Below are 20,644 nucleotides of genomic sequence, written 5' to 3' on the forward strand. Positions count from 1 at the left end.
ATGAATGAGTGTGTTGAACAAATCATGAAAAGTAGTCCATTCCATATAATTTCCCGAGAATTGTGGTAAAACTATTTTAGGTAATTTGACAGATCCTTCCTTTGCTTGTTGTGTGGTGTTATCAATGCTCTGTGGTGTGCTAACCGATTCAGCTTTTAATTTTAAAAGTATTTCTTTTAGTGTGCTTTTATATTCTATGAAACTGTCTTCAACGCCATCATATACATTTTGAGTAAAATATGATTCTTTGCTTAGATCCGTATTGTTTGCTTTTAATAAGACTTCGCGATGGTTTGTCTCGAACTTTGACCAATAACTTTCCAATAATTCCAATCTTGTTTCAATATAAGATATAGTCAAACGAGGTTTTGGAGTCTTCTTAAAATTGGAAAAGCCGTTATTAATTTTTGCTTGTAAATCCCGTTGAATTAATATGAGGCTATCCATTTTAACGTTTGATGCAATTATGTTATATAATTCACAGAGTTCCCGATTTGTCAAAGTTCTGATAACACTTTAAAATCACTAAGTCAATATCACTGAGTTTTACAAGTTCATATCACAGATTTTTTCTAAGTCCCAATATCTCTAAATCTAAGTAAATGAAGCACTTGAAATTTTTACAAGTCTTTGAAACATTAACACTTTTTGAACATAGAGTCCTCGTACTTGTGTATTTTCACTGAATTTACTAAGTCCCTGAATATTTCAAAGTGATTATCCGGAGTAGTAGAGTTCAAAGTACTTACAGTTTCACAGTCCCGATATATCACTTACACATTCACAATCCTTATTGTCACTTACTGTAGCACTGATCACAACCACTGACTTTATTATTTAGTATCCGGCCGAAGAACCATGTATAACACTGGGGATCTGAGCGAAACACTGTTATACTTTTCAACGATTTATTCTTCCCGATTTGCACTGTACACTTTTACTACACTATTTTACAACACTGTATAACTAACACTGTATTTTGTTGACTACTGGATGTACTGGTTACTGGATACTGAATACCAACCCTTTGTACAAGATAGCTTATACATATATTGTTGAGAACTTTACTAGCGTGCTCTAGCTTCGCATAGACGAGAGCAGCGCCATCTGGCGACAGTGGTTGTAGTTCTAATACTTTTAATTCTGATGTATTTAACATTTGACCACCTCCTTGATACATTGGTTAACACATGTGTGTAGAACCGAGGGGTCTTCGATTCGATTCCCGGTGGGGATTTGTCCATAAAGAAAACGATCATCTGTCCCATACCCCCACTGGGGGGTACGGTACTTAATTTTTTACTTTATAATTATACCTTACCTGTTTCAATGTTCATAAGATTCACATACATCCTATTCCTAGACAGAGCGACTAAATGCTTGGAGTCGTGCAGACCGTAGTAGGGCATTTTTTGGTTCATCACACCCTTCAATGCTACTACGAATTTACCCTGGAACATGCGAATAATAGATGAGTTGTGAGAGACATTGGTAGTCAGAAATGTTTCTGCAAAAATTTGAGGACAACGATTTAATGGCATAATTCTAGTGACAGCAATTTTTTCAATGATAACGAGGGTCGACAAATGAAAATTCCTGAAAAATATATACGAATAGTACCTATGATTTTTATGAAAGGATGATTCCTCTTCATTTTGTTATAAAAAGTGTTTTATAAAAGAAGAAAAAGGGCAAAACAAAGTCATATTGATCAAATTAAAAGATCCAAATAGATATATTAGACTAAAAAGGAACCTACCTGGTCTAGATCATAGACTCTCAGCTCGCGTCTGCACAGCACGACACACCTGTACTCGTCTATTGGCACTAAGTTTATAGGATGCGTTACTCCTACTATCTTTCGCACTAACTTACATCTGAAAAGGTTTTTATTATTTCATTATAAGAAAAAATCTTACAAAAAACCTTAAATTTAATAAAAATTTTATTTACAATTGTATTGCATTTATTTTAAGTTATAATTACAAAAATTTCGTATAAATACCTTGTAACATCCCAAACGCAAATTTCTTCTCTCTCCGTCGAGACAGTAGCAATAAATTTGCCCCTAGTATCAAATCTAACGATCAAATCATACGGCTTAGTATCAAAACCTTCGACCATAGAGAAATCGCGTTTCTCCCTATTTTCCATAACTTTCCAGAAGTCCTCGTTCATGGGATAAAATGTAGGCACGGGTGGGTCGAAGATTTGTCTCATCCATTCTCGGACTATATCACTGTGGATGTCTATGCCCTCCCGTTGACGCCTCTCTATGGTAGCTCTGAGGAGTCCGTAGAATTGTCTGTGGTCATAGTCCAGCGCGTACGAGTGAGTCTCGAAGACCTCTTTGAGTATTTCAATGTGCTCTGGCAAGGGGTCGATATGTACGAGGCCTATGTCTTCTAAAAAATGTCCGCAGTCCGTTGCAGCCAGTTTGTCGTGGACCCAGTCAAGTTTTGTGAAGTATGGCTTATTGGCGAACGCTTCTGGGTCTTCTTTTAGCAAGTGATAGTGTTGGAATGGAAGCTCGTCTAACTTTCTCGTGTTGTAGCTAGAAAAATAATTATTCTGTATGAAGTCTCGCCCGAAACTTAAGCAATTTGTATTTTAAGGAAATTTAGAAATATAACATCTAAATTTTGTTCCATTCTTTATGTTTTGTTTGCTTACCATTCATCGGAGAATTTGTTTTCTTGCGAAATGAGTCGTCCTGACATTTTGGGATCATTGTCGTTGTACCAAACTCCCTGTGAATATATAAAATATATCTAGATTGAACTTTGTTATTGTTTCCTGATTCTCAGTTCTTTGATCTTATGTTTATTTAAAGTCTTAACCAATATTGTTATATTTAGTTTACTAGCATTAGATTATTGTGATATAAAAAGACATATATAGAACTAATTTCCACATGGACGAAATATACAAATTTGACGACTACAGCGTTGTGTTTAGGATCCCAAAGGGGACTTCTTTCGTGGATTGGACTTTGCATCACCTACATTCTCGGTAGCGCTCTCGCTTGCGGCCATAGCAACACGCTCACTAGACGACAGTATTTATTTTTATTTATCATAATATTCGAATAAGTAGTTCCTTTGTTAGTAGAACATAATTTGATAATAAAGTTACTAGTGAAATGTGAGTAATGCGGCAGCACGTCCCCACGCCCCACCCACCTCGTAGTAGTCGGCGAGCGTGCGGCGCGCGTCGTCGCAGTCGGCCAGGTAGCGGTCGGCGGCGGCGGCGGCGAGCGCGGCGTCCCGCCAGCGCGCCGCGCCCCGCGCGTCCCAGCGCAGCCACGGCGCCAGCAGCGCGCTCACTTGCGGCCACAGCAGCGCCGCCGGCGCCCACGGCACTGTTACACGTTACGTTACACGCTACCTTATATGTTACGTTATAAGTTACGTTACAAATCCTGCTTCCTATCCTACTATCCTATCCTACTAATAATATAAATGCGAAAGTTTGTAAGGATGCGTGTGCGTTTGTTGCTCTTTCACGCAAAAACTACTGAACCGATTGCAATAAAATTTGGTACGTAGACAGCTGGACAACTGGAATAACATATAGACAACTTTTTATCCCGATATTCCTATGGGATACGGACTTACGCGGGTGAAACCGCGGGGCGCAGCTAGTTCGTCATATTTATAATCATAACTGTAATCACCTGAACTCCCTCACGTAAAATAAGACCAGGACCATAGTCATAGTCTGATTGCACATCTCTCCTAATATTATAAATGAGAACGTAAATTTATCTAACAGTCTGTCTCTTCTACACGTGTAAACTGCAAGGAAAGGACATAAGATTGGTTTTATCCCGGAAATCCTACGGGAACGACAGCTATACGAGTATTTATTTGACTACGCTGGCAAAGCCGCGAGCGGTTCTTGACATCAAGTCTTAATATGAAAACTTTCATGTATATACATACTATATAATATGTCGAACGTTAGCATTTTATTTTAAAACACCAATACTTAGCTACTGGCACACAAATTAAAAAAAAAAATAGGCCACTCTTTAGCCTATTTATATTTTGGCATCCTCCAAGGATATATCTTAGGCCCTTTGTTTCTTAATAAATATAAGTCGAACCTATCCTAAATAAAGAAATTAATTTATAGTTAATAAATAAAAAAAAACTCACAATATGTCTCTTCGCTTCTAAACAGGTCATCATGTGCCAGCATATCCAGTATTTCGGTATCATCTAGACCGCGTCTAGACGCAGTGAGTAAAGACAAGCAGGCCTTAACTTTCTCAGCGCCTAACGCTGCCTCAGTTGCAATGAGTATCTGCTCCAGCTGAGCTTCTAACTCATCGCATATAACCAACTCAGGCGTCGTTTCCGGCTCCGTCTGTTCGGTGAATGTTTCGGCCGATAGCGATATCTGCCATGCTAAGATCTGAAAAAGTTGAATTAGAAATTAAAAACAACTAGAATTATCAAATTATTAACATAAAGAAACTATAAAAAAACGTTACGTAAAACGAATAAGTACAATATATCAACCTGTCTTTTCACGTAATAATGATTCGTCCCTATCTGAAAACTATAGTCAAAGGGAACAATAATCATTTATCTTTTAATACTACCTTGCACTGCCGTTCCATTCGTAAATTTTTAGTTTTTTTTCACCTTTTGACTTCTACACTATTTTCAACCAACTTCAAAAAGGAGGAGATTATCAACTCGAAACCGATGCTGGTCATTATTTTTTTTTTCTTTTGGTTAAGTTCAGACAGTTTGCAGTTTGTTTAGTGAGTGGAGCGCACCTTGCAGTAGAGCGGCAGCGTGCACTTCCGCACGGCGCGCACGGCGGCGTCGGGCGGCGAGGCGGCGCCCGTGCGGCTGTACGTGGCGGCGCACGCGGCCAGCACCGCGCCCGCCTCCTCCGCGCCCACCGGCGGCGCGCGCACCACCCGCGGCCCGTCCTCCGACGACAGCACCGCCATTATCGCCGAGCTGGATGGCTCGTCTTTCTCTGTATTCGTCGTTAGTTAAATTAGAGATTTTTTAAATTATTTTCAAATTTAAAATGTTTCAAAATATGACCGTAATTAGCATTCTAATTTAAAGAGTACGACTGATGCAACATAATCTATAATCAACCCGTTCCATTTACTACACAGTAATAGCGACACACTCAATGACCATGACCAACTCAGTGACCGTGACCAACTCAGTGACAGTGACCACGAGCGCGACTCACCCTCGGTGACCGTGACGATCATCTTGACGCCGTTGGGCAGGCGCTCGGGCAGCCAGCGCACGCCGCGCAGCGCGTCGGCCCCGCCCACGCACACCAGCACGGGCCGGCTGCGGGACAACGCGTCCAGTAGCCGATGCAGGGTTATCGATAGTGAGCCCGCTTCCTGAATATCATCATATCAATATATAACTACAGTTTTATAAAATCATCTATATTCTTGTAAAGAGAGCGAGAAACTAAAGTCAAATAATAATATATACATAGTTACAAACAGATACAATTTACAAATACAGACTATACGATCTGTACGAGCTATGCGGTAGTTTAGCATTATGAACATTTCAGCGTAATAGCATTATTTCTTATGCATAATTATTTACTTATATTAAAGCGTTACAGTTAACCGGACGCATTAAAACAATCAACAATTAATTGGTCCTTCGAGCCGGATATGAACCAGCAACCTTTAGACGTAAAATTTAGTACAGATAGAGTGGATATTATGTAGGAAGCAGGATAAGGTTTTAACAGAGGTTATAGTTACATTTTTCCCTCGATACACGGTGCCCGTGTGCAGCACGTGCAGCTGGTCAACTATAGACTTCAACAGCTGATGGGAACTGCTAGACTGCGATGTGAGCCCGACGAACCTACAAAACGGATGAAAAGTATCTAATTATACGAATCAACAAAAAAAAATTGTTTGTTTTTATTAACTTAATTTGATGTAAATAACTCGTGAAAAATATAGTCACTTGTGAACAACTTATAAATGAAGTTGTTGTATATAGAATCATTTAGCTACTAATTATTTAATTAAATTATCCAAATCCATTCGAAATCTATTTTCTTATAAAATTATATTTAATATCACATTGAATAGCACTTCTTTAAAACGATTTTTATATTTCATCATAATTGTCAATCTTACCGAACAACCAGCGCCAAATCATCTAACCAAGTGTGCGCAAGCGCAGCCGCTCTTGCTAGTAGAGTGGCCTTCCCACACCCCGTACCTCCCAGAACCACTAACGGCACTGTACTGTCGCTTTGTACATAGCTGGAAATAGAGATGCCAATAATTAGTAAGAAAAGAAAACATTAACTGTTTTAATAGATGACTCAATGAAAGATACTTACGTTTTCAATTCGTTCAAAGTGATTTCTCGGTTCGATGTGCACTGTGAAGCCTTCTGGCAGAATAACAAATGTTCCGATATTTCCTCGAACAAACTGAAATTATAATATTAAATTGATTTGTTATACAAACAATACATAAAACTTTTTCAGTTGGTTGCCTGGAAGAGATCACTTGTAAGTGATAAGGCCGCCTTCTGTGCTATATGTTTTAGCGTAAGTTTTATTGTATTCATTTCTGCTGCGTTGACAGCACAATAAAGTGTTTAAAATAAAATAAAAAATAAATATTTACAGCGTTATATTTGGCAGGTAATTTTCGATAAACCACCCACTCTCACTTACACATTTTCACTGTAACCATCCGCATTCCAGCTGTGACTGGCGAATTGTGTAGATCGTGCTTTACAAATAACCACTTTTCGTGCGAATAAATTCATTTTATTCAGGAGGTATACCACATTTTATCGTCAGCGTATATCTAATATATTCCGCGTTATTTAGTCCGGGTAGTGTCCGGTGAACAGTGTGCACCTGCCACGCTGTACTCGTCCGGGCGGCATCCAGGGAGCAGAGCGCACTCACCCAGCGGGGATGCCGCAGTAGCCGGCGGGCGCGTCGCCGTCGGCCGCGAGCGCGTCGAGCAGCGCGTCGAGCCGCTCGGCGAGCGCGGCGCGCACGCCGGCCGTGTACTCCTCGTCGCCGGCGCCGTGCGCGCGCCCGCGCACGCTCGCGCGGATCACGTTGCGCTCGCTCAGGTACAGCTGGGCAAGTCACTTTTTTTTAATACACGGCAAAAAGTTGAAGAACAAAAAAATATTTTTTTATACAATTGGGTAGCGCTTGACCGCGATCTCGCCTGATGGTAAGATGACATGTGGCCTAAGATAGCACTCTTATGAAAACCTGACGATCCTAATCAGGATAATAAGATAAGCTCATGAAATTATCGTCTTTTCTATGATTCTTGATAAGTTTAAGTTAAATTTGTACGTACGTACGTACATGAACTTGAAGTTCGAAATCGAGTCCAGTATACAAATACTTCTCTTCAATTACCACTTAAGAAAACTATCTCCATATCGAAGAATCATTTAAATTAATAATATTTAAATATATAATTGTATTACCTTCAGATCCCTCTGCAAGTTAGCCAGCCTCCTCTGTAATTCCCTCAACTGCTCATCAGAGCCTTGAGGAGTGTCCGCCACGCCCGAGCGGCACACCCACACGCAGCGGCGAGCCGTTTCGGAACTCATGAGCACCGTGTGTTGTACTTCCTGGAAAACAGGTTTATTATATTACATGGTGTTTTTTTATTTTATTAATAATTATTTTATAGATTATGTAAATTGTTTGAAATATAAACGCCATCAGTTTTGAAATAATATCTCTCTCCTAATGGGAAAGTAAACTGCTTCGTAACGTAACGCGTTACCGTTATATACAATATCATAGAAATGCGTTCTGTGTCCGAGCAGTGGGAACATATATGGGCTGATGATGATGATGATAAACAATATCACCGACCTGCTCGAGCACGGTGGTGAGGTAGGCGTCGCACGCCTCCTGCGGCAGCGTGCGCACGAGCACGTTGAGCGCGCGCGCCATCTCGCGGCGCCAGCGGGCGGGCGCGCCGCGCACCAGCCGGTAGCACGGCGGCGTGGTGCTGCTGTCCAGCGTGTACCTGCGCCGGGGGATGGGAATTTTGATGTGACGAAATACTGAATCGCTTTCAAATAATCAGAACGAGGTCAAATTAAAATGGGACCACTTGGAAAGCAACAAAAAAAATCGTCAAAATCGGTCCATTCAGTCGAATGATCTGTAGTAAGAATACAGTGACAAACCAATAAAAATTTTTTATGAAAATCAATAATATAAATTTATGTACTTTAAATATGTAAATAAAAATTAAATAGAGGTGTCAAAACGATTGTTTTTCCTAAAATAACTTGAGACGAGAGAGAAAATTTTATACTACCTAATGTATGGGTAAAGCAGCTATCGAAAAGCTAGCTTACATCAGTCAAACTTATAAAACATTTTTATATTTTCAAACAGATAGAAATACCTATACCATAATTAACTAACTAACTCAATAAAAACTCACCATTTATTCAATAAGCTCCTATCGTTCTCATCATCAGCAGCCTCCAACGCTGCTTTGAAATCCGCACACTCCAGTGTATGAGGTAGCAGTGGGGTGCCGAGATTTGAGTTTAAAAACAACACCGGTACTACTGCACCCAGTTCTGATTGACCTGAAATATAAATAACCTTCATGATCGAATGTTGTCTCTGCTATAAGTATTTCCAAATAGTATTTAATTATTAAAATGTTTATATAAAGTACGGAAATCTATTTATTTCACAAAGTATTGTATTATCAAGCTATGACCTAATAGTACAGTAGAATTATACACACTGAGTATACCTGTTCCGATTCGTAGACCTGCTACGAGATTCTCGGTAAAGCTACACACAACTAGTAACCCATTATGAAACTCACGCGCAAGCTCTGATATACAAAGCACGGGGAAGCGATGGTCCCGCTGCTGTTCGAGGGGTGAACGCCAATGTAGATCCGCTACGTGCACGCGCCAGCCGCGCTTGCGTGCGCGCAGGCGTAGCCGCGCCGCTACGCCGCAGTGTAATGCACCCTTTTCTGCACAGCAATCTGGAGAAAAGGTTTAGTTTAAAAAAAAACATTGTACATACTTCATATTTAAATAAAGGATACCTTATTGATTTGTCTAGCATGGGATAAGCCATAAATCGATCTAAATATTTATTAGTTATTAGTTAACATATTAAGTAATTAAACATTGATTTTACTCTAGATTATTACATATTTCTGCACTTATTTAAATTTTTAATAAGACATTAAATATATCACCGCCGACCCGATATTACCAAAAATATAAAGACATTTCATCTTATTTGATATAGCAATATAATACTCCGCTCACCTTGCGAGTCCGCCGCACATACATATATAAGCATGGCCCTCCGTTTTCTCGCCCGCTGGCCATTGCTTTTGCCCAAAAGGTACGACCTGTGCTCCTCTGAGAGGGCCGACACGTTGGCCGGCATGGGAGGGCCGACCCCCACCACCTCCTCGCGGGGTGACGCACACGCTTGCGGTGATGATAGTGAGATGGAATCTGAAAGGTTATATGGATTATTGATAAAGTGTATTGGATTATGGTAACATGGTAATGATAAGTGACACTTAGCATTTTTGTAGATAAAACAGATGTTTTTTTTTTATATTATTTGTAAATAATTCCATTGTTTCAGAATGTAAATTGAAAAAAAAACAATGGATACAAATTAAACTAAAACGTATTTAAGTTATACTCATATCTTAGAAGTATAATGGATTGTTATATGAAGTCTTAAATAAATATTAATGATAATAATAAACCGTAATTATATTGTAAATTGCTATATATGTATGAATAATGCGCTTTTAAATTTGAAGACAATTTAATTAATTCTAATTAATTATTCAACCGTAATAACAACTTTATATGTGAGAGTCTAGTACGCGTCGGCACGAATTGGGCCAACTCGCACCGGAGACGTTAGCACACCCTCAGTGATGATCGGCATGAAATAGTATTAATAGTTACTATGTTTCGTTCGGCGAATGGGGAAGCCGGAGGCCCGGTACCTTTTCCTTACCCAGGATCTTACATGGAAGAAACGACAGATTCGTTTCCTTCCGACGGCAATCCATTTGTAGAGGCGTAAGGTTTTCAAACGACCTGTGGTAGGGCTTACAAACTTATATCTGTACAATTTGCAAAACAAACCAACACTTGCTATTTTTTAAAATATGATAAGCTTACCAGAGACGCTGGATCCAATCTGTGCTCTAGGCCCTTTAAGTTGCGGCTTCTTGTCCTTAAAGGATGGGGCGGGCTCTAGCAACTCCTGCGCAGGTTCCGCCGCCGCGTCGAACGATGGTTTCGTGACGCGGTACGGCGGGGACCTGCGGGCGCAGCAATTCGGTCTACTCTATGTTATTATGCCGTTTTATTGCAGAATACGTATATTAATAATGCATTATCCTGTATTATAGATCTTTTTCATTGTAATAGATGTGAACATCGTAATCAACCGTTTCCATTACAGGGAGATAACCATCATAAAGTGATTTAGGACCCCATTCACTATAAGTGCCGGTCTGCAATATTTATTTAATAGATAGGTACGAAAGACGTTGTAGCGACTCATGTACCTCATATATACACTGGTATTAGCACAATAAGTTTATTTATAAATAAAATACCTTGAAAGAATCAACGATCATCTTAAATAACTGTATTATATAAGATACTGTATTTTTTACACGAGTTCCATATTTATTTTTATTTGTATTAATGATCGAAGTTGAAATTTTAAATAATCTGACACCACAAAGTTTTCATTAAAAGGGGATTGTTAACGTTTATTTCCTCAAATATCATGTTAAAAGGCTTTGTAAAACTTTTAAACGACCATTGCCGTTACTTTAAAACATCTTTCCCTCGACTAGAGGCTCATTTAAGTTTCCAAAGTCTTCGTAAAATGTAAGTCTTAATGAAAAATCTTTGGAGTTTGTTCCTTGGATTATCTAATGGTGTTTCTATTACGAGTCAATCGTAGAGATATTTAAACCTAAAACAGTGGAATAGTTTGAATTTATACATTGAATAGTTATCACTTGATGAAACTGCACGTTCAGTTTTATATTTCCAAAAAATAAAAACACACAGTTCACAGTTTTATTCACTTTTAAATTAAAATATGATTTAATTACCAATCTTACTTATATAGATATAGTAAGATATTATATTGTATAGATATAGTAAGATATTTGTTTTGACTCTTTATAGTATTTAATTAGAACCAGAATAGACTATCCGGAAAATGAAATAAGTAAACACTTGAAAAATAATTGAAAAAAAGCGACGGGAAATACGTTACGGGAATAATACTATTCATTCTCTATTGATATATATCGGTTGTACTCTCAGGTATATTTCGTCTATCTATTCTAGCCTACATTATTCCGAATCAAATCTTTAGGAAAAAAAATACCGTGTTAATTTTTCATAAAGTTATCGTAACAGAGGTATGCGCTTAAGAATCTCGCTAGATAGAGCCTTGACCTATACTTTATCTATCATACGGTAAAGGTTGCCATATTGCTATAGTAAATTGTATTTCAAGATGCTACAATCAATCACTGAATACATGAACGTAATAAAGCTATAATATTATATTATGAGCAAAGCTTTTAGTATGAGTAAATATTTATTATCGTCACTCAGCTGATTGGAGCAAAGGGGTACAACAGGGCTGGGCTTAGTAAACGTATTTAATAAATCAAAATCATACTAAATGTGCACTGTTTTTTCATTTTAAGTAAATTAATGGAAAAATGTAACTTGGTATTAATGCCAAATAGTAGTGTTTTATGTTAATTACAAATTTGTGACAAAAACAAATTTGAATTATAACGTGCAGCGATATTTCATAGAACATTACTCGAGGAGCTGAAATACCTAACTCGACCTTAGAATTCACGTCCCAAATTTCTATGCAAGCCAAAGTAGCCCGAACCGCTATGAATATGGAATTTTGACAATTTATGGTACATACTATATACTAACAGCTTTGGTAAAAATGCTATTAGTTTCACGTGTAAGCGTAGTAAATATATAACTACTGTACCTAGGTTTTAAGGTTAATAGATATCGTTATGAGATGAACTTAATTTTGATATTATAACTGTGAATGTTTGTAACAATCTATGGGTGTACTAAGTGAAATTCACGATGCTTAGACTCTGTAAATGTACCTTTATGTTAAATAATCATCATACATGATGTCAATTAATAACAATGCTCTATCGGGAATGTATTATTCATACAAATAATTTTGAAAAAGCAAAACGAGTCTGTACCAAAGAATTGATCGCTACTAAAATTGTCAATTTTACCTACATCGCAAATCTAACAAACAAAACCAGTAGGGTAAACGAGAGCATACGATAGTACTATACATACACAGTACATACTACATAGGCCACTATACCCTTGCCACTCAGTCCATAGCGCTACAGGCGTGGCAGGGGGACGGGCGCTTACGTCATCGATGACGTCAACGTGACGCGGTGCCGACCTACTTCGCGTGAGCTTACGCCGGCTATGTACAAAGCTCTGCTGTTTACTTTTAAAATGAAATTCTCGTTCCAGCTGCGTATTGTGATAACACTGGTAAATTTTTAATTATTTGTGTTGGCGTGTCCGCAGAGGTGTAACGGTGTATTCTCACCTTGTGTTGTGGTGGGATTTTATGTGATAATAATGAAAGAATCGCGTTTGTTATCGCGCTCGTATATGTATGTTGGGGGAAAAACATGAAATTCATATGAAGCGTACACAAAAATGTTACATTTTCATTTACGGTATGGAATTTGCTTTGAGTACCTACTTAGGCAGAGCCGAGCAGTACCATATAAAATTTACAGCATAAGCAAAGTTTGAAAAATTTATAAATTGTTGAGTTGCTCCACAGTCGAGACATATATGAAGTTATATGTTTGTCTTTTGCCCTATCTGAAAATTATAAGATTTTTCGATATAAATGACCACACAGGCACAGTAAATCATTCGTTGTTTATTAGTCTCGTTAAAACTGATGTTGATTTTACGAATTCATAATAGGCCAGGGAGGGTTTGTATGAAAAATATTGAAAATGTGTCAAAAATGGGGTTGCGAAGTTCACCGGGACAGATAGTTAATTATAATCATTACAGTTAATTTAAATTTACTGGAATTGATAAAACGAAATAGCACATACCACTTTTAATTCCAAGTATTTGTTGGATTGTATATTTATTTTAGCGTTTCAAAATTTACTGATAAAATTTTAGTTTAGAGAAGCAATACATAGATTTTATTTGGATATTAATTTTTTTTAATAAACATAGATTCAAAACACTAGAAGAAATGCTTAAACAGCAGTTTAACTTGCTCTTGAACAAATTATGCGATAGGAACAAATTATTTGGCGATATTATGAAATTATTGCATGTTATATTATTTCTTTTTTACATTTAAACTTTTTCAAAAACCAAATAACTGATCGTTTAGAAAGGGAAAACGAAAGTAACAACAGAACCGATTGCGAATCCGCCGTATTTTTCACAATAGCACCGTTCATACGTGCCCTGCGCAAGCGCACATGAGAGCACAGTTGAGCGTGCAATTAGTCATAGTGTCTGTATTGTTTACGTGTTATGTAAATCGCTCATTTACACATTCACATGCCTCTGACGTAGTTAACATAACAATTAGATACGGACCATCCATTATATATTGTACGCGATTTTTAAAAGGTTAGTGAGTTCGTTTATCATTGAGATTTGCTATTTCATTTAGAGTAGTGTAGAAACGGGTGCCACAATTTATAGAAGATACATGCAAAAGGACAGGCGACGAATGTTACTCAATAAATGTACTATGTATGTATATTCACTATCCAAATCATGACCTATGTATCCATATGGGAAATAATTTTTAGCTAATCCATTACCAATAATATTAATCACATCGAAAGATATATTTCAAAACTTTCCTCATAATAATTATCTATCAGGATTGTAATTTGGACCAATTGTTTACTTTGAATACATAATATGTACTATCACTGCTGCCACAATTTATTAGATAACTAATTGTGCGCTGCGGTTTCACCCACGACGTATATGATGTTATATAGCCTATAACCTTCCATCTACCATAAATCGAATATCTAAAACTGGAAGGATTTTTTATTTCATAGTAGTTCTAGACATTACAGTTATAAAATGTACGAATGTTTGCGCTCACGTATGAAAAAACATTTGCAAATACCATACACCTGTAGGTTTGCGTTTTGCGAATGTGAGACCAGCGTTATACGAAGGAAATCCATAAAAATATTTTAACCGTGCAGATAAAATCACAACGGGATCCTTATATTACTTTGGCTACCTAATTTTTTAATAAGCTCCAGTTTATCTGGATTCAAATCTTAATTGCTTAATTACAATACGTGCTTAGCCAAATAAGCAGCACGAAACGCTTTGACCTCATTACTAGATGGAGAGATAATTTTCCTTTTGTTACCGCGTAATTACGAAAATATCAAGATTGTAGAGACTTTGACGGAATTTCTTTTATGCTCGACGCAGCACACGACCTCTGTTACGGTGGATCAATTTTTACTTGAATACAAATGATAAAAAATAAGGGCACTAGAACTGTGTTGTGTTAAATAACATTATAATGTATTTAAATTTAATATACAAAATCCCTTAAACTATTTTATGTTTAATGCCTTTACGATGTGATAATATTTGCTGATACGGTGGAGAAGACAAATAGGGATAGAAATATATAAAAATTTTATTTCGAATATATATTTACATCTATTAAATCCATTAACTAAAACAATACGAATTCATTTACTGATTCTTGAAAACGAATACAATAATTATACCATAAGATCATTCCTCTGCGACGTGAAAGAAAGACAAACGAATGGTATCCTTAAGGGTAAATGATGGATAACATATGGATATATTTTAACTTTGATGCAAAATACATGAACATATTAATTATAATTGGAATTATAACATTCCGTTTCCACAGCACATTCTAAACAAAAAGCGAAACATCTTTAAAAAATATATATAATGAATCATAGAAATGAAAAAACATTCCTAGACGTTTTTAAAATTTATCTAAAACTCGTTGAAAATAAACAGACCGAGTGTCGCGCTTATGAATCAAGATTAAAAATAAGCAAATAAAGATGGCGGCTTGTTAACAGCTGATACGAATGAGGTGCAGGTGGAAATGCGCTTTGATGCTTTGCCAGCTCTTTGCTCTACTGATTTCCGTATTGCACTTAATTGATCAATGAACATATAACTTTTTAGTTCATCAGTTATACTCGTTCAATCGGTTTGCTATCTATTGAATTGATGACATAGCTATATACTAACATACATGTAATAGTTTAAAGATGTAAAGTTTGTGAATGTGTGAGTTTGTAACGTTCCGGGGTTAAACTCTGGATCTATGGAACAGATTAAAAAAAAAGCCACGTCCTCTGTGAGTGTCATAGTCTACAGATATTTAATTTTGTTTTTATTCCGGATCAACCTGAGCGTAGCCGTAGCGGCTAGTATTGAAATATTTATTAAATTGGTTACAACTTTCTATAGTATCTAATTAAAACGACACAAATGTAAAAAAAAAAGTTCTCAAAAGATAAACTTTTTTTTCATCACATATCAATCAATCCATCAATCAATTACCACATTCATATATTTGTAATTACACTTATATAATATTATAAAATGATTATTAATTATATGTATCATACTAATATTACGAATGTGAAAGTTTGTTTGTTTCGATGTTTGTCCGTCAATCACGCTGAATCTACAGAACGGATTTTGATGAAATTTGATAAACATACAGGGTATGAGCTGACTTAGGTGATAAGATACTTTTTATCCCGATTAAATACTCCATTAGTATATAGCAGGTATCTTGATATCCGGGCGGAGCCGGGACGTACGTCTAGATATATATCCTACTAGTTCTACTAATATTATAAATGCGAAAGTTTGTTAGGATGTGTGTGTTTGTTGCTCTTTCACGCAAAAACTACTGAACCGGTTGCAATGAAATTTGATACGTAGACAGCTGGACAACTGGAATAACCTATGGGCAATTTTTTATCCCGATATTCCTACGGGATACGGACTTACGCGGGTGAAACCGCGGGGCGCAGCTAGTATTTTCATATAATATAACGTACGTAAATAATCTTTTCGAATTTTTAGACAGAGAACCTCTATTTTACGTACGTATCGTGGGTTCTAAAAAACAAAGCATTCATGATACGCAACGCTACCCAAACCGCCCCAGCTGTGGTTTCTGTTTGTGCAAAATCTCGTCGAAAATGTCGAAAGTCAAAGCGGAAATCGCAAACATTTCACCGGAGCATTAAAGCTGATACTTTGAAAATAATTTGAGCGAATACTTGACAAGCACGACGGGCCGGGTGGAGGCTCTTTACGTAAAATATTTAATTATTATTGCGGCAATTTTGTTCATGGAAACAACGAATAAATGACTGTGTAGGATTTGGTGAAAAGTTATTTTTATGTAGTTTGTTGTTTAAATGAGATGATTTAAGTATTTAAATGTGGATATAGTTTTATAACTCCAATTCTTTCGCTTTCAATTTTAAATATTAGCTGCGGCTAGCCCCGGGCGAATACAAATAAAATATAACCTATGACATTCACAGATAACGTGGCTTTCTATTAGTATAAGAATTTTCAAAATCGGTTCAGTAGATCCAAATATTACCCTCAACAATGTCACAAGCCATAAATTCTCAAACTTTACCTATTTTTAATACATTAATCTACATAGTACAAAGTAATCTACAATCCTAACCTACTAATATTATAAATGTGAAAGTTTGTAAGGATGTGTGTGTGTTTGTTGCTCTTTCACACAAAAACCACTGAACCAATTGCAATGAAATTTGGCACGTAGACAGCTGGACAACTGGAATAGCATATAGGCAACTTTTTATCCCGATATTCCTACGGGATACGTTCTTACGCGGTTGAAACCGCGGGGCGCAGCTAGTAGGATAATATTTATTCATGTAATTACAATAATATACTATTGTTGAAGTCGAAGACATTATCTAAATGGAAAATGTTTTACCACTGGAAAGTAATGGAAGCTTGACTTTTACCTTATACCCTATTTACTATTTGCGCGCGGTCTAATCAAGACAAAGTGGATACAATTTGAATAAAAGAAACAAGCATTTATTTTTATATACGTACCTAAATGGCAAAGGTCACAATTCACACGTGTTTTGTTCGAAATTAATTTACCCTTTTAGTATATTATTTATTTATTTATCCAATTATCTAAATCAAATGCAATTCCAGGTTACAACGAAATGCGACAGCGACTTAACAAGGAAAAAAAATAAATATTAGTAGGGCTATATTATAAATTGAATGACTGTTTCATTATCTGTCTAATAAGCTTTCACGGCTATAGCATAGACGTAAATTGCTAAAATTCGAAGATGTAGTGTCAAAAATCAAATAAAAAATCTTAAATAGAAAGACATAAAATAACTGATAAATGAATATAGAAGACTAATTACACTTTTTGTTTGTGGTTTTATGTTCGGATGAAATCGCGAGATGCAGCTGCATAAAATATATTATTATAATTATAATATCACATTGTAAAAGACAAAGGGTAACAGTACAGTGTGTTATAACAGATTATATATAGCTCAGATTAAAAATGTATTCATGTAATTCCTACGACCCAATTGTGCCAAGTTGTATCCACCTATATAATGTTTCAAGTAGAACGAGCTCTTACTTGTACTTAGTTAATATTAATTCTTTCTGAAGTAACACATAAGGTCAGCGTTAATTATTTTTTTTTCTTTAGACACAGGTTTTGTTGTGTTGAATATAGTGGAAGGCTGGTATGTAACTAGGTCTTTTGATATCTTAAAAAAAAAGTGGTTAATAGAAATGAGATTAATATAAGATTATAAGACAATTTATCTTCGCGCATACATGAACACATAAGTACCTACTAGTAGAATAAAAACGCCTAAAATTGCTTTAAGCTTGTCTTACATAAACCAATTCAAATGTTATAAAAATAACTACGATGAATTAAAATGTATAATAGTATTTTCTATTGCTGATAATTTGCTAGTCTATAACTGATTAGGACTGATTCATTATTAAAATTAGTCTTATAAAACAGTTGTTTTACTTTGACATACAGGTGTATACCAAAGGCTTAATAAATATTCATTTGGGAAAAAGTAAAATGATTTAAGACTTCAACCAAATGCGATGCCATATAGATGTATCTTTCTATTAAAAGCTCCTTGAGGTATATGCGACTGTCATGAATACCACCCAGGATAATCTTAATATAGCTGAAGACGTGGGACAACGTTACTTTTGTCAGGCCTTGATATAATTGGGCTCTATAAGGGTGATAATGTTTTAATTCGTTTATGGAACAATGTAGCTAGGAACGTTAAATACCAATTAAAAAGTTAAGTTTTGTACGAGTCGCCTACAGCCTACATTAAGGACAATAGATATAGTGTCAGTTTTTTAAAATAATATTAAAAAATAGATCAATAAAACGACCACCTAGTCGTTTTATTGATGATGCATGCATTTCGTTCACCTTGTCGCTAGCAAAAGCAGTAGGAATAAATATAAAATGTAGTAAATATCACTATCTGTTTTTAAAATGTCACTAACTGACGCGGTAAACATTTATTTGTCATTTATTTATTTAATATCCAACACCTATTACATCATAACTTTTACATAGGTTACATAGATTTAACAAATGCTTTATTTTGCCGTCATTCCATTTAGATTAGCTTGTGGTTTATATAGCATCAGATGTTTCGAACGATAGTCGCAAACAAAGAATGATAAATGACGAAAACGAATAAAACACCAGCTTAAACTGAATACAAATGGAATTTACGTTCTATTAAATACTATTACAGATAACCTAGAACTATCGTACTATTCTGCTTTACAATGTCAATTGCTTTTACAATGATGACTCGTCAATTACATGATGCAAACCAAGCGAGCTAGATGTTGAATAACATTACATATAATATCTGTAACTGTTCATTGGATACGTTTTAAACTACAGTTACGTGGCAAAGCAGTGGTGGCTCAATGGTGTGGACCTCGGTCTTAAAATCGAAAAATCAAGGGTTCAAAAGGTGAGCGAGCTGAAAATAAATGGATCATTTAATTTATCTGCGCATGTGGATAAAATCACCACTGTTCGAAACAGAACTGTCCGAGAATTAAAAGTTCGACATCTGCCAACCCGCACTTGGCCAGCGTGGATCTACCAGTGCGGCCTGAACCCTAGGAGGCCTGTGTCCCGCAGTGAGAACATAAATGGGCAGATGTTGATGATGATGATGATACCCGATACATACAATCAAATAAATGAATCCGGAATGTAACTAAATCTTATAAAAATTTATAAAATTAGTCGTAGTTTAAAAAATTTATAAAGTTATTATAAAATCTTATAAAATTAGTCACACTGTTCAGATTTCAGAATCAAAGGTTGAAATGAAGATCGCATTGGATTTGGGGATTCGAAATGGGATTATTTGGAGCACGACATGAAAAGATCTATCTCTTGCGGATTATGAATTACTCTCCCCTTGAAACCATTATGCGAAAACGAAAATTCTATCTACCAGGGTTGTAAGATTAGTTTTGGTGGTTCGGCATGGTTTTAAGTTCAAAATACAATGAACATTATAATATAATATGTTGGCTATAGTAAGGCCATCTAATCAAGATAAAAATGTGAATACAGAAGACACAACGACAGGAGTCTTTAAACTATTTTGACAGAAATATCGCATATGAAAGATACTAATAGAATGTGATGGCTGGTATTTTTTTTTCCATTCGGTCCAGTCGTTTCGGGGACCATTCATTACAAACAAATGGCTATACAATGTAATCAGTTTATGAATGTACATACAATTCAGAAAATAACAACAAGCTCTGTTCAAACGTTTATTGCGTATTCCAAAATTCGAGCCTTATTTACATACTATGCATTTAAATACATCTCAATTTAATTGACGCCGCGTCGGTTAACAAAGGCTCCAATGCTGTTTTCATAACATTTTCACGATCAAAACCAAGGGAGCAAACTACCAATAACATACTCTAGGTGAGATAGCAAATTAAACCTTATGATATTCGAGTTTATAGCTAATTACCGTGTGCCTTGTGCCCTCGGGCCAGGGCCGGCCTGACCTACTTCCGACCTATGACGCACGAAGTACGTCATCTTTTGTCTTACCTCCTCTTATATATAATTATGTCATTATCGCAATAGTACTATTATATGAGCTGCATTTGTGTGCTTGTTGTGATAAGGGAATTTGTTTTGATACGATATACAAATATTCATTTATTAGTAGCTATTTATTGTAAAGCTGGATAACTAGTGCTGCTATAATCAAGACATCCAAACAATTGTAATCGTGGATAAGCTGTATTCAGTAAACTACACACTACTACTTACCTACCTATTTTATATAATTGTTATTAACCTCAACCCTCATAGGATTCCTTTGTCCCAG

General features: G+C 36.2%; 1 protein-coding gene across 2 annotated transcripts in view; it reads right to left on the bottom strand.

Annotated features, from left to right (window-relative positions):
• The window catches only part of LOC119837085 (NACHT domain- and WD repeat-containing protein 1), a 45,245-nt gene that overhangs the window by 11,332 nt on the left and 13,269 nt on the right, over positions 1–20,644 (bottom strand). The window contains exons 2-19 of one of the 2 annotated variants that reach the window (XM_038362580.1): positions 10,221–10,363; positions 9,336–9,530; positions 8,876–9,043; positions 8,477–8,627; positions 7,894–8,050; positions 7,494–7,643; positions 6,949–7,127; positions 6,367–6,459; positions 6,158–6,286; positions 5,771–5,876; positions 5,227–5,389; positions 4,790–4,998; positions 4,161–4,419; positions 3,183–3,361; positions 2,674–2,750; positions 2,006–2,554; positions 1,760–1,877; positions 1,322–1,451 (exon numbers count right to left, since the gene is read on the bottom strand). In XM_038362580.1, the coding sequence (XP_038218508.1) occupies positions 1,322–1,451; positions 1,760–1,877; positions 2,006–2,554; positions 2,674–2,750; positions 3,183–3,361; positions 4,161–4,419; positions 4,790–4,998; positions 5,227–5,389; positions 5,771–5,876; positions 6,158–6,286; positions 6,367–6,459; positions 6,949–7,127; positions 7,494–7,643; positions 7,894–8,050; positions 8,477–8,627; positions 8,876–9,043; positions 9,336–9,530; positions 10,221–10,363 (3,155 nt within the window). Of the gene's footprint in view, positions 1–1,321; positions 1,452–1,759; positions 1,878–2,005; positions 2,555–2,673; positions 2,751–3,182; positions 3,362–4,160; positions 4,420–4,789; positions 4,999–5,226; positions 5,390–5,770; positions 5,877–6,157; positions 6,287–6,366; positions 6,460–6,948; positions 7,128–7,493; positions 7,644–7,893; positions 8,051–8,476; positions 8,628–8,875; positions 9,044–9,335; positions 9,531–10,220; positions 10,385–20,644 lie in introns of both variants that reach the window. The other variant, XM_038362579.1, reaches the window with a different exon arrangement.

Source organism: Zerene cesonia, chromosome 26 (genome assembly GCF_012273895.1).
Source record: "Zerene cesonia ecotype Mississippi chromosome 26, Zerene_cesonia_1.1, whole genome shotgun sequence".
Lineage (NCBI taxonomy): Eukaryota > Metazoa > Arthropoda > Insecta > Lepidoptera > Pieridae > Zerene > Zerene cesonia.